Genomic DNA, 16,124 nt, shown 5'->3' with positions numbered 1-16,124 from the left:
TAACTAAAGTAAATGTTCCGTGAAAGGCTATTTATAATTATGCATGAAAAAAAAATAGGTTATTGAAATAAAATTTGCGCCTGCAATGTCGCATGCAGTTTTATGTCACCGGGATATAATTACAGATTAATATATAAAAATTTTTATTAACAACAGATCAAGCAATTTCAGTTTGTTGCCTCATAAAAGGAACAATTGGTCTGCGGCCGATTTTGACGCTTGAGTCAATGTGTTTCTTGTTTACCAAATTACAGGGTTTTGCGCAAGTTATGACAAGTCTATAACAGGAGTTGGCGTGCCTATCAGTTGTACCGAAATTTCAGAGAAGTATGAAAAATACGTAATACTATAAAAATGTATATTTTTTTTTTTATATAGGTATTACGGTTTTTTTTTTTCATTTACTGAAAATTTCGGGAAAATTGATAGGTACGCCAACTGCGATGTTTCTACTTCTGTATTCAGAAGTATCTTTTCGAATAATTGAATGGCCCTTAAAAGGGTCGTTTATTGCCTACTCATAGGAGCGACTCTTGACTGTTTTGCGTATTGAAAGCATGAAGAGGACCATTCCCGCCTCGTTGAAGTGTGTTTCATCGGGAAGGTAATGTCTTGGAAATTTGACGTCTATTCTGATATAGGTTCTGCCAAGGATTTTCTTCATCTTATTGTTGACAGTCCTCCGTCTTGTGTCAAACTCCTCTCGCTGCATAGAAATTCGAAATTTTCCTCTAGAAACAATCTCTGTGAAGAAAATCGCATGTTGCCGGGGACTCAAGACTTTAATTTGGTGGAAAAGGCTTGTCAGACAGCAAATGACTGTGGACGGCTCGGCTCCACTAGAAATGTCGTTTCCCCCTAAACACAAGACAACGATGTCCGGGCTGTACCTCAACATCTTGGAGATGAGATTTGGACAGGGTTGAGAGGCTGTCATGCTACCAACTCCAAACCACCCTACTTCAAAAGGCATAACAAAGTCTGTAAAGTTAGAAGCTCGCTTCACGTAGGAGGAACCGAATATGTTGACTCTCATGTTGGCTATAAAATAAAATTGCAAGGTTCATAGTTATAACAAACTCGAGGCAAATTATGAAATTAAATAATTATCACCTCACTCCCTCAACTTATAATTAAAAATGCAGTTGTCAAATTAAAAATAGCTATTACGTATGATTAAAAAATTGGATTTTTAAAGTTATACCATTTGGGCTTTGAAATCAATTATCAGGACTCTTATCAATGGGTAATTAGTTATTAATTAGTAATGCTTCAATGTACTCATCGTTAAGTATGCTGTGAGTACAAAATTACCGCTTCACTGTTAAAAAAAATTTACTCATTACCTCTACTCCCCATTTAAATTTCGGGCGCTCATTTCGTGGCGGCGGACATAATATGACGATTTTTTCGAAAGAAAGGCGGACATTTCATGAAGGCGGACATAATGTGACGATTTTTTTTGGAAGAAAGGAGGCGGACATTTCGTGGCGGCGGACATAGTGTGACGATTTTTCTGAAAAAGAGGCGGATATTTCGTGACGGCGGACAGAATGTGACGGCGGACAAAACGTGACTCAACATTTTCTTTCATTTTTCATTGGGAAATGTAAGGCTAACGTGCAAGTACTGCAAGTCTTACTTATTTAGAAATTCACCAGCACATCAATTATAAATTTAGACCTGTACTCGGCACTGACGACCTTTGAGCAGTGACGGATCTTTTTCGTACCAGCACCTTCTGCGACATGGGACCTCGAACCTTGAACAAGCTTAAGTAAATGATTGCAATAGATTATAGGATAAAAATGACTTTTATCGATAAAGAATCGATTACATAGATTTTCTCTACGCAATCTGCTATAAATCGATTAAATTTTTGGGGCTCATACCTGGTCAAGTTAATGACAGTAACGATCCCTGAATATTTCTATACTTGGAACGAGACATTAGTCACATAAGTAAATCATATCGGACTAAGTAAATTGACTGCAAAAGATAAAACAAGAGGCCCATGGGCACCTGAGTAACTTTGGCCCTGCTGTTCTTCATCTGATTTTCCCCTTTTAATACCTATTGTGGCCCCGCCCTACCCCAAGGGGTCATGATTTGTACAATTTAGAATCTACACTACCCAAGGATGCTTCCACATAAGTTTCAGCTTTTCTGGCCCAGTGGTTCTTGAGAGAGTTTTTCCTACATATTTCAATGTAGAACTTAGATTCCTTATTGTGGCCTAGCCGTACCCCCAGGGGTCATGATTTGAACAATTTAGAATCTACAAAACACCAGGATGCATCCACATTAGTTTCAGCTTTTTTGGCCCATTGGTTCTTGAAAATATGATTTTTAAAGATATTTTCTACATATATCTATTGTGGCCCCATCCTAACCCTGGGGGTCATGATTTGAACAATTTAGAATCTACACTACCACAGGATGCTTCCACATAAGTTTCAGCTTTTCTGGCTAAGTGGTTCTTGAGAAGATTTTTAAAGATAGTTTCTGCATATTTCAATGTAAAACTTGGATTCCCTATTGTGGCCCGCCCTTCCCCAAGGGGTCATGATTTGAACAATTTAGAATCTACACTACTTAAGGATGCTTCCACATAAGTTTCAGCTTTTCTGGTTCAGTGGTTCTTGAGAAGCAGATTTTTTAATGACCCCCCTATTTTTGTCTTTTCTTGATTATCTCCACTTGGAAGGGGTCTTGGCCCTTCATTTTTACAATTTAAACCTCCCTACACCCAAGGATGCTTTGTACCAATTTTGGTCAAAATTGGCCCAGTGGTTCTTGAGGAGAAGTTGAAAATGTGAAAAGTTTACAGACGGACGGACGACGGACAACGGGTGATCAGAAAAGCTCACTTGAGCTTTCAGCTCAGGTGAGCTAAAAATGAATAAAAAATTTCTTGGTCTGAATATTGAGAAATTACTACGACTGTTCAACAATATTCATGAATCTATCGGATTCGCTTTCTTCTCAGATCGTTCATCAACAAACGTGGTGAAATGCACGGTTGAATGGTAATTATATATATCTTGGTTACAGGGATAAAGCCATGTATGAATTACTTTAAGTAAGATAAATGAAATAGGTGAAGATAACGAACAGAGATCAATCTCAAAAACATCAACAAGCAGTACAAGTCTGTAAACAGGGCATTTCACGCGGACCCTGGAAATTCCAGAGAAGGGTTGGGTGCCTTAGGAGGAGTAAGTATCCAAAGTCGACAGGTCACACCAGCCATGACTCCCTAGTATTGATCAGTCAGATGGAATATTATGTAGTAATATTTAGTATAAAAACTAGGCCTAACATTAGGTATGAAATATGTCAGTCAGTCAACCAAATGATTTTTGAAGGTATTGTTTGTAAAAACAGCTATCTGTAGACCAGTTTGGATATTTATAGTCATGCTGTACAAGGTGTTGGCTCATTTCTGTCTTCAATTTTGTCAAAATTTCAAGATTTAAATGTACAGATACTTTGCTGCTCTTATTGCACAGCAGTAATGACAGATATCTTAATTAGTATTTTGTCAACATTGAAATACATAGTCTAGGAAATAAAACTTTTCATTTTCCGATAAGCACTTAATTTACTGTACAGAATGTTTAGTATTATCTACTCAAAGATAATTTCATTGTATCTTAATCGACGTCGGCATCCAAAGTTAAAGTTTTTAGAGAAGGTTCAATTCGCTAGCAACTGCCAATGCATGGTAATATATTTTATTAGGATGCTACATCAAATTTTAGATGAATGATCATGTTAATGTTTTTGATGCAGGTTCATTCCCAATATCCTCTGAGCTCTTATGAAGCAAACTATATAGATGATGCATTCGGGAACATATATGATTGAATTTGGGTCGATTGCTTCTGCTTATTTTTATTAAAAATGAAGGCCGATTCTTTTTTTTTAATAGTTTTTGGACCTTGTGGATTACCAAATGATCGTATTCCTACCTGGTTGAAACAGGCATCAGTGATAATACATACTGATTCAGATGTAGCAAACAATCTGTATTATATACCTGTTTGACGAAAAGGCTTTAATGTTGAATTGAAAATTTATTGATTGAAAATACTTGTCTTGCATTTGATAGCACGAAATGCAGTAAAATAACCTTTTTTCCCAAATGTATTGAATCTCGTTATTTGTCCCTTTTCGTTGTTTTTACTAATGACGTTAAAGTTCATGTATATATTTTTTATGATTTAAAACCTTCACACAAAACCCTGGTTAATAACATCTTGATATAATTCTTCACGTTCGAATTTAGGGATAGAAAATGTGACTGATGCATAAATTTGTTATACGCACGTTCTTGAAGTATGAACAATGTACGAGGGCCGTTCAAAAATTACGCGAATTTCACAGAAACATAATTTCTAAAGATTACAATCAATTTTTGGCAAAATTGTTGGATTTTAATAAAAATTTTCTAAAATTATTGCTGTTTTCATATCGCTGATGATGCCGTACGGAGCACGACAAAAAATTCGAGAAAAAAAAACGTGCGGAATCCGAAATTTTACTGATTTATTTTTTATAATTCCCGATTTTTTTCGACAATTTTCTCAAAGGTATCTTTTTATTGTCCTATTATTATGTTTTTAAATTTCTGACGTAATATATGAAGCAATAACAGAAATATAGTCATTTTTCTCCGATGCGATTCCTGTGAAATCAGCTGCAAAAATGACGTCTCGTGAATTGACGGAGCATCGCACTTTTATCAAATTTTATGTGTAATGCTCGAGAAAACGCAAACATACACCCAAAATATACTTGATAAAAGATGAGTAAAGCCAGGGTATTCCCGACATTTATCTGCATATAGCAGAGGAATTTTAGACGGTTAGACCTCAGTAAAAGTCAATCCAGGAGGGGACGGGAAGAAACTTCATCTGGACTGTTAAGAACATGATTGAGAGTGACCAACGTCACACAATCTATACTTATAAATTAATAAATTTTGCAAATAAACTCCGAAACGGATGCACCAGAGTTTTTACTTACTCCTCTAAGAATTCACTAGATACAATATGATGTCCGTAAACTATATTTGGATTTCACTCACATTGTAAGTATCGTACATTAAATTGAAAGTCTACTTTTATTTTCGATAAACAGCCATGAAATAGCAAAAACGTGAATACGGTGGCATTTCCGGTTGGCGGATCTAAGTTACTGGCAATTTTCAATGAAACTGACAACAATCAATCGTTTATTTATTTCATAAAACGTCATCACTGAATTATTCAATCAAAACTTGATTTAAATGACATAAAAGAAATAAGTTGTGATAACCGATTAAAAAGGGAATTGTGCAAATTATTTTTGTTATCACCGATCTTAATATTGACGGAAGCTTCTAGAACATCATATGGCATCGAGCCCGATGCTAAACGAGACAATTATAGCTGTAGGATCATAAGAAAAGCTTATCTGTGAACGGTCATTGATATAATGGTAAATCATTGACAACACTATAAGTTGTGAATATATTTATATATCGAAAGACTATTACATATATGTAGTAGGTTTTCCTAATAAATTTATCGGTAAAATGTGTATGTATTCCTCACTGCTTACATGAAAAGAGAAAATTAATGAATAAGATATTGTTCAAATACAATTAAAGCTGTAAAATTTTATGCTTTAATCAATACATTTCAGTTTTTTTTTTTTTTTTTTTTTAATACAGTCTTTTGTATCAAATACTCGGCCTATTCATAAGGCGTTAAAAGCTAATTTTTACACATATACTTGCGTCTTGGTTTATGTATATGTATGAACCTTATTGATATATAAAAAAGGTAAAGTACATTTTTTACATATCAATAAGGTACATACATATTTATAAACCAAGACACAAGTACCTGTGAATCCCCCCCCCCCCCAAAAAAAATCAATTTATCAGTAAAATGTGCATATTCGCTGCTTTTAATTTATCCTTGACGGAAATGAAATAAGAGCATACAATATATATATCCATTACATAGTATAACAGGTTTCACAATAAACATCAATTAATGAAATTGTTATTTTTTTTCAAGTTTTTACAAAAGGGGGTGGGGGTGGAGACGCACATGCGGGATTTTGAACAAAGTATTTCTTCCTGTTATAACCCTGTAGTCAGTAGAAAGTACAATATATTTTCTGTCGGTAGTGGTATAAATTCAATTCCCCGCGCTTGCGCGGGATTTCATTTAGTATTTCAGAAATATCGGCAGTTTTAGGGTTTAAAACAAAAAAGAATTATATGCTATACTAGTTTTATAGTTTTTAAGCTTGACAAGAAATGATATATGGATGTTTCTACTGAGTGGATAAGATAACCCAAACTGAACATTATCAAATTCTGAGGTAAAATGTTGAGAAAATGAATGCTCACATTTTTTTTACAATACCCGTGACGTCGAAGATTTTACTGCACCGTGACTTCATAATATCTCCTGTTAAATCTCACAGCATTTTGATATGGAATTTTGACCATATGAGTAAAGATTCTTTAATATTATGTGTGACTTTTTGCCCGATTATGTCGTCAAATATTTTTTCTGTGCAACAAGTCCGCGAAATTTTTGAACGGCCCTCGTACAAGTATACAAGTCATCTATATAAAAATCTAAATTAAATGACTTACAAAGTAGTGTAAAAGGTGAAGTCCATTCTAGTAAAGAACATTGCACAAACAACTCCAGAGGTAGGATCAGGTGCATAGGAGGTGTAACCATTCCGTTTCAACTGGTCACACCCGCAGATAGCCCTATGTATTGATCAGACAGAAGGAGTGCTTCGTAGTCAAATTTAGTATTAAAACAGTGACCTAACAATTGGTATGAAACATGACAGTCGAAATACGACCAAACGGTAGGTTTTATTTGCAAGCAAGGTCATTATAACGACCATAGAATTTGCGAAATGTTTATTTTAAACGAGATTGTTGAAATCCCTGTACCATCAACTTATTTGTCAGTAGCCTTCCTCAGTTTCAAAAATGATCGTACTCAGAGCATGCTCTTGTGTATTGAATCAGTTGGAAGACAGAAGCACCATATCAGGTGATGATGGAATATTACTACATAAAGAAGAGATGTTGACTATTGAAAAGCCGAAGTTTTCCCGTTTGTCATACAGTTAAGTTTTTATTGGCCATCATAATCTATAGTCAGGAGTGTTTAATTGGAAAAAGTGAATAAACAATGTTACCATAAAAACCAGCCTTAAAGCAGGTATAAAATTCCACAAATTTGCAAAGTTTAAATTACTGAAGGCATCAAGTAAATTTTCAAATATGTACTTTGAATATATTGAAGAAATTATCAAATGAATAAATAAAAGATAAAACGTATCAAGCTGATTAGCACATGATTGATTGAATTATTTAAGCAAAATATTCAATGACTACTTGTATTATGTCCTAGCAGAATGTTTTTTTCTTGTCCAAGAATCTTATTCATAAAATGAAGCGCCAAATATTGGCCGTAGACTAGACAATGCATTAAGGGTTCTCCAATGAACCAGTGCTCACTTTGGTGAACTCTGTTTAAAAAAAATTGATTCGACATGCAATGTCTAATTAAATCAGATAGTCGTTAGATTGTACTCATGGAAACGAACACGTGAAACACGTGACACACGAATTCTGAACATGAGACAAATGCCATATCATTGAGTCAATAGAGCAGTCCAGAATTTACTTGTAGATGTATGTTTCTCCAGTATCGCTGGTAAATGGTTATTTTGTCGACTTACCTTTTCTTTAACACATCGATCATCACTTTTTACAGAGATCAAAACTGTTTTTTTTTTTTCTGAAATGATACACCCGCCGGCATGTTCATAAACGATATTAAGATTATAATGTGCCCAAAGAACCTCTAATTGTTAAGAAATGTCTTAGTCTTAAGTAAGATTTTTCAGCTTTCCTAAACTTAGGGTCTCGCCATAAGGTAGTTTTAACTTTAGAAAAATCTTGTAAAATCATTTGAAGTTGATTTTTGCCTTTCCGCTTGTGTAAAAGTATTATTTTATAATGTGAAGTATCACTGTGAATAATGACTTTAAATTTAAGGATGTTACATTATGTAATGCAGACACCTGTAACATTTAAAACGAAATCAAGTCTCACTTTCAACAAACGAGGAATCTTTTAGTTTATGCCACGGTACTATTAAATGTTGTATTGACGAGTTCATTTATATCTTTTGTTTTGTAAAGATATATACATTGAAATATATAATGGTCATCGTGTAAATGTAAAGTTTTTTCTATGCTTAAATATATTAAGATGTTTATTTGCTGCAAATTCTTTCAAATTATATATATATATATATATATATATATATATATATATATATATATATATATATATATATATATATATATATATATATATATATATATATATATATATATATATATATATATATATTAAAGTATAGCAACAAGAATTTTCTTACTTAAGATGTTCCAAAATACCGTTGAGCTACATCTAAAGATGATTAAGATGTTTCTGATGATATGTGAAGATAACGAACAGTAATCAAGTTCAGTTGAATGAAATTCAATTAAACAATACAGATTGTGAGCAGAGGAAACACAAACCTCTGAAAACAGAGGTGGAATCAGATACCATGTGAGCAGTGTGTCCCTTGTCATTCGGGTAAACGGGAAAATCTGAAAACAAATCGAGGTGAAAATAGTAGACTAATAATTTGTATGAAAGACGTCAGTCAACATTCGACCTAAATAATATATTGTATTTGCAAACAAGGTCATTGTACCAACTATAGAATTTCCAAAATTTTTACTTTAAACGAGAGTTTTGATGTTCTAGTATCATCAACTTTTTTGTCAGTAGTCTGCCTCGTTTTGGAAATTGTTTGAACATATGTTTTTGCTTATCGAATCATCTTGGAGGTATAAACCCCATACAAGAGATAATGGTGTATTGCTACATAAATAAGATGACGATAGATAAGTTGAAGTCATCACATTTATCATTACTACTTGTTTGTTTGTCTCTCTATAGTAAAACATCCAAACATGAAACAAATGTGTCAAACTCTGTGGTGTCTGTTATTTCGAGTCCAGTGGGATATATCTAATCAACATAGGCATGAAAATGAATACCGTCTATTGATAAAACTTCATCTATGTATCTAAATGTCAAATTGAAGGCTACAGTGAGAAACTTCTTCTTTTCAAGTAGAAGTTTTTTGAAAAAATTCCGTTTCATACGAATGCAAAAAAACAGGTCTTCTAATAACCAGGTTTATGATTTTATATATCTAGAGGGAAAAAAAACCATTCGATTCAAATTAATAGGAAAAGTATCGTCTAAAGAGGAACGTTTAGTAAATTTTTGCTCCTTTTTTTTTGTCATTTGATGATGGATTATTTTTCATTACTTTATGAATGTTTGGTTTTAATTTTTTGCCATTACTTCTCCTTTTTTTAGTTTAATTTGTAATCTTTTAATTGTTTCGTTAATTATATTTGCCCTGTATTATTGTAATTACTGTTATTGCAGAAATCAGTATATGACTTATTTGTGTTATTCTTCGACTCATTTTTATATCTAAAGACTATAATATTTTTTTCATCTGAAGCAGTCTGGTAAACTTTTGAACTTTCGTGGTTTAATGTCAGGGCAAGGTTTTTATTTCAGCCTTCATTTAAATGATGACCTTGCAATATACACTGCATGGGTTTCGTTGCTGATATTTTTAATAGAAAACTTTGGTTCATTTTAATTTTACTGTTGTTTCCAGATTACGTATACCCCCCTCCCCCCTTTAAAAAGCTAAGGGAAAAATGGAATATCTTTTGAGTACATTAATGTTTGTAAAAAATGTCAAATGAACTGAATGGTGTGAAATATCAGATGACACGCAAAGTTTACTGAAAAGAATAAATTTTACCCCCAGGTAAGCAAATAAAAATCATCTTCTTTAATGTGAATGCATTCAAAACTCTTGCTTCTGAGTGACACGTGCCATAAACTTATAAACTTCATCTGTTACATCCCCTGCAATGAAGCACCTGTCAAACAGTGAGATACAGAATGATATATATATATATATATATATATATATATATATATATATATATATATATATATATATATATATATATATATATATATATATATATATATATATATATATATATATATATAGTATATATATATACAACTAAATAGGGGTCTTCTTTAACTTAAATACTGGATAATACACTTCAGATCTCTAGAATTATCACTCAGTGGTCTTACATTTAACCATAAAGTATTAATTCACTGCAATACTTCAAGTTCGTTCTTCTTGAAAGTTGTTATGCAGTTTTTGTGAGGGAATTTTTTTTCAGTGGTGATAAAGTGCACCTTAACCGGCCATTTTTTGTGTATCGTTCTGGATTTTGAATTTTGAAAGAGGCATCTAGCCAATAAAGCTTTCGTTAAGACAAAAATCACCAAAAAATATAATTTACATACATTATGATTGGTAAGAATTTTTCGTAATCCGAGTAGGTTTTCGTTATGATTTAGATAGATTAATTCTGCACAGTTTAAGGTTTCGTTGGATATCAATATACTATGTAGAAAGGTTTAACTAATTAGTAATCTCCTATTATGTTTAACAGGAACCTATGAAGATTTTCAGATATTCTAGTGAAATAAAAAATGAGCACTGTTTCTTTTTCTTACTATTATTTTCAAAGTCCATGTACCAGCATATAATCTGTGGGAATAAAATCAATCCAAAAAAATAAATTAATAAAATAAAATAAAAAAAAAAAAATAGAAAAAAAGCAGAAGTACTTTTTTCTTATAAAGGGGAAAGGGTGTTCGTTTTTATTATATTTGTTTTTTGTTTTGTTTTGTTTAGTCTGGAGTTTGTTTATTTTTATTTTTTCATTGGTTTATGATGTCAGTTGGGCATGATATATAAAACATTTTCAGCATTTTATCTTTTTGACAAAAGCAATTTTGTCATAAAGCATATATTATTCAAGGTTAAAAAAGTATGATTTTCGTGGTCTAAGCCTGATCTCGCCAATCTTAAGCTAAAATTTATGCAATCTTCTTTACTCCTCATGAACCCTATGCAGTCAAACTGTTGGCATAAGTACAATACGCAATGACTCTTTACCAAAACTATGAAATTCTGATACCTTGATCCATAGTCCAGGCCCCAGGTAGGGGCAAAATTAGTCATGTATTAAAAAAAGTATTAAAATTCTCTCTTTACTCTTTGACGTCATTTGCATGATTTAATGAGAAAATCATGTAATTCATGACCCCAGAATTCAGACCTCAGTTTAAAGCTAGATTAACAATATATATATATATTGAAATTGCAGTATATACTGGAAATTCTCTACTGTCAGACCCCAATTTTTTGCATGATTGTAATAAACAAGTGTTTGTGAAAATTATTTTGAACAGTGACATTATGTGCCCTCAAACAGCTAGAATAATATATATCAGAAACAAATTTTTATAAGAAGCCATTTATTTTATCTTATAACAGATATCACAGCTGATTTTACTTAGGCACATAATACTTGTGCAAAAAAAAAAAAAAGGTTAATAGCATCATCGACATATGATTTGTCTAATTTTCCTTTCAACAATTATTTTTTATATGCATTTATTATATTGCTCTGGAATGCAAGTAACGAAAACAAAGTGTACAAAGTTTTCTGCATTAATAAAAAGATAGGTTTGGTTTTCAACCTAGTTGTAGTCTCTGTTGAAGATAACACAGTCAAGTGACCATCTTAAGAATATACATATATTACATAGGCTGTTTTTTGTTTCGTCTTTTCAGCACTTATATCGGAAAACATTGATGAGGAAAAAGAAACTATTTTCACATTATTCATAAGAATAAAAATGACTTATAAAGATGAACAAAATAATAACAGAATACATTACGCAAATTAATTTAACATTTACAGGCTTACATTGAAACAAAACTGTCTCACACTATACAAGACTATAACATGTGCTAAAGGATGTGAAAAAAGAGATCATATACGGATTTTTGTATACATAACAAACAAATGCCCTATTTGACAAATCCTCCTTTGGAGAGGAAGAAAACAAAACAGTCTTGAACTGTTCATTTTCTCTTCACTTGAAAGCACAGCGTAATCTGAACAATAGATACTTTTGGACTCTTTATAAAAGTCCACAAATTACATTGAACAATGAGCACTCCGACCTTTGCGAGGACGGGAAAAAGACGTTTGTTGCTGTAAGCGAGATTATTAACAAACAGAAAATTCGGAACAAAGGAATCACTGGAAAATTATAACTTTTTCCCCGGTTGTACAAGTTGTAACGGAAAGAGTGTGTTGTCCTTATCAAATGCAACAAACTGTAATTTTTTTTACTGCAAAGTAAACCAGATACACGACAGTAAGAGATTAAGCACATCCACAGCGGACGACTTTCATTCTTGGCAGCGTTGTCAACTGAACTCTTGATTGATGATCAAAGTAAAGCATTTTGAGATTCGCCATCCGAGCAGGAGAACAACATGGTCCAGGATTTGTGCTGAGCAGTCTAGACTCTGGAATCTGTTGTACCACGGCGGAATGACCAGATTCGCTCAAACCCTCATCACGGCACTCCCCCGCACAATAATAAGCATCGTATCGTTGTGGCGCAATGACGAAATCCCAACCAAACTCGACAAAATCTACGGTTAAGGGGTAACGACAACATGTATCAAACTGATTCTGTTCATCACAATTCAACGGTGTAGATCTCTTTTCTCTTTGGTTGTGGAGAATCGTTATGGTCTTTATGTCAAGGTTAGGTACCTGAGTATAAAAATGAAATTCTTTTAAGATTCTGAAATTTCGAGTAAAAGTCAATGGTAAAAAAAAAAGACAAAGCCACAGTATTCATAAGCAAAATCGAATGAACTATTATTTTTTGCTAACTTCTATGGTTTAATCGCAAAATAAATTGGCCAATCAACAGACGGCAGCGAAATTTTTATTGTGAAGTTCTTTTTTGTTATTCAAGTGTAGTTTTGTGATTGATTATAAACTTACGAATCATAGTCAAATATCACCGTCTTTGTCTTATCCTTCTAAATCTTACAGAAAATAAGGGACTTATTTAATCGTCTAATTTTTTTTTTTATAGATTTTTAATGTCCATTACCTACATCAATTTTGTTTGAAAATTGTATGACTGAGTTGATTGCGGCATATTCCATCAATGTCTGATGTTCTTACTAAATTAATTGTCTTTTCCTTGAAATCATATCTTTGATATTTGTTTTATTCTAACAAATCTGTTAATTCTGTTCTGTGTCAGTTTTATGACACCCGCACTTCTCCCTCATTTCTCAACCATTTAAGGACATACGCAACTTAGTTAGAGCTTTATTGTCTTTTTCCCTGGAGTTGAAGAGTTCCAATACTTAAAGGAACTTTGTGCTACATTTAATGTGTATATATGCTGTTGTACACTTCTTCAAAAACAAGTTTGGATAAACAAAACAACTAGAATATATGTTTAATGTTTTTTGAATATTTTTTTTTGAATTCTACAAAAATTTTCTTCAATTGATATCTTTTCAAAACCCCTGGTAATGCATGCTGATTTTTTTGTCTACGAACATTTGTTGGCACTCTAATCTTAAATTAAGAATATCTTGAAAAATTATCAGTAGGTAAGGTAAGTTGCGTATGTCCTTTATGTAATTAAATTATCCTAGTAAAGTGTACTCTGCTCTACATAAAAACATCTTTATTTTGTATGCTTCTATTAAAGTTTCTGTAGATATTGAACATCTATGTTATCACAGGTGTATAAATCGTGTCACTGCGATCCTCAAATTAATTAGAAAAACTACTTGTCATCTTCCACAGGTAATTTTGCCTAGGTAGCATAAGAAAGGTTAGATTAATATTTGAATTATATCCATGCTTTATGTCAACATTTGTAGTTGATGGGCGCTTTTTAAATGACTATACGCATGAAACATTTTTTTTTCTCTCTGAGACTTTTAAAAAACCTATACATATATATTTTTTAAGTATCAATAATTACTTCAAAATCTTTATGATCAAACGCTACTGAGGATTATATTGATTGAATATTTGTTTTCAAGATGAATTTGTAACAAAAAATATCTTCGAGAGAATATCTAAAATTGCAAGTTATGTTTATAAAAAATAAAGGAGGAAAATGGATAGGGAACTTAGATATTTTCAAGCGGAAACTAATGACAAATGAGACAACTTACATAACCACTATTATATGTTGTTACACTTGGTAGGACAATCAGATTCTCATTGTTCCCATCAAAAGCTTCCACTACTACACCCAGGTTAGAAGAAGGATCTGAAATCCACTGGTGTGCGAGGTCGGTGATATCAAAATGATGCCAACCACTAGTCTCGGCGATACTTTTTTTCTTCTTTTTCAAAAACCTTTTGACTGGAGGTCCTCCATGTTTCCAAGGAGGGACAAGCTTGTAGAGGAATAGTTCTGACACGTTTTTTGGTAAATTAAATTGTGTACGTGGTGGTGCTATGTAAACCCATAAACGTGCTCGGAGTACTTCTTGATTTTCCATTGCAGGTATGTTGAAGTACACTGCATTTGGTGCCTCGACTGATTGAGACACAGGCGCTGAAATAGGATCAAAATACGATTGGCATGAGCATTTTTTTTAATTTCAAATTTTACAGTAAACTGAATAATCTTTGATTTTGGTTCTCTTCTCAGAAGATGTATCAAGTAGAAAAATAGCTTTCATAATTATTTTTATCTAATTTTTATTAACTTTTCTAGCTAAGGAGTTGGGATTGTGTTACAGGACTGAAATTGCATTTATGCTTTAAAAAGAATCAAGTAGAAATAACTTTTTCTTTTGAGACGAGGCATCAGGAGCAACCGAACATGTATTTATTAATTTAAGTAGATTTCTATCAATTGAATGAAACATTTTAAGAATAATAGATTATACAGTTATAAGTGAGCACGTCTTTTTTTAATCATAAAGTACAAACGGACATGAATTAAGTCTTTGTTAGCAGGCCACTTACGTTCTTCGGAAGATATGAATGTTCTCTCCATTCTACCAAATTCATCTTCTTCGTCTTCGATTTGTTCTGTGTATGAATAGGGTTGGTCGTATTGCATTTCTTCTAAATTTACTTCGTTGTCATATTGACGTCGTAATCTTTCATAGGATGGAATTTTGGGGATTCTTGTGCCTGTTACATTTGGTAACCCTAAAACATCCAATCTTAAAGCATGAGATAATCTACTTTTTATGGAGTTGATCCTTAATCTCTTTTGATGTTCTCGGATGTGACAGGTTGGACATTGGTGTACATTACGATCTGATCCATCGGACGATATTTCTGAATTATCACTGTTTTGTTGAAGAAGACGAGCTAGTTGCTCAAAATCCACATCGCTTGTATTATGTAGTCCACTTGGTTCCATAATATTACTTGCTTGCGGTATCACTGAGCAAATGCCTGTAATTGTTAAATACGTACACGTGTAAATAATTGAGATCAGAATTGAATACATCTTGCACTTTAAAATCAGCTGATAGTATGCGGGATATGCCCCGGAGGAATTCGCGCCGTTTCTTTTATACCAGCGGTCAAGATATACCGGCCGTTATGACAAGAAAACACATGTCGCTCATAAATACTGAAGTGTCTTAAAAAAGACTAAACACGAAATAACAATAAATTCATTGATGCTTCACTTTTTTAAGTGTGGAGCCAGCTGAAAATAAAAGGCATGGTCGTCTGACGTAAGATTTTAATCATCCTGCAGAAGTATCGATCGGGGATAGAAAACATGCATGTTGAAATTGTGAACTTCTCATAACAGAAGGCCGTGACACACATCTTTTATCATTAATTAACAGGTAGTAAAATTTCAACGGGTCAAAGTAGGTCGTTTTGATTAATTTGAGAATCTGAAAAAAGGGGCATCTCATGTGCCGTATTCTGGATGTTCAAAAGATATGCTACTGATAAGTTTCTTCGGTTAAATTCCGCAGTGTACACTCTTTGCTGCGTAAATTCAATTCAGAGTATGATTGAGAAAT

General features: G+C 32.9%; 1 protein-coding gene across 1 annotated transcript; it reads right to left on the bottom strand.

Annotated features, from left to right (window-relative positions):
• Window positions 1–11,512: 11,512 nt before the first annotated feature.
• Window positions 11,513–15,799, bottom strand: LOC133202276 (growth/differentiation factor 8-like). Its single transcript, XM_061338069.1, has 3 exons — window positions 15,097–15,799; window positions 14,292–14,680; window positions 11,513–12,852 (listed from the first exon to the last, which is right to left on the bottom strand). The coding sequence occupies exons 1-3, from the start codon at window positions 15,590–15,592 to the stop codon at window positions 12,454–12,456; spliced, it is 1,284 nt and encodes a 427-aa protein (XP_061194053.1). The 5' UTR covers window positions 15,593–15,799; the 3' UTR covers window positions 11,513–12,453.
• Between the last annotated feature and the right edge of the window lie 325 nt (window positions 15,800–16,124).

Source organism: Saccostrea echinata, unplaced genomic scaffold (assembly GCF_033153115.1).
Source record: "Saccostrea echinata isolate AGI-Se365-2 ecotype Australia unplaced genomic scaffold, CSIRO_AGI_Sech_v1 ptg000046l, whole genome shotgun sequence".
Classification (NCBI taxonomy): domain Eukaryota; kingdom Metazoa; phylum Mollusca; class Bivalvia; order Ostreida; family Ostreidae; genus Saccostrea; species Saccostrea echinata.
The sequence above is the reverse complement of the archived record's forward strand: the minus strand, read 5'-3'. Positions and strand labels throughout refer to the sequence as shown.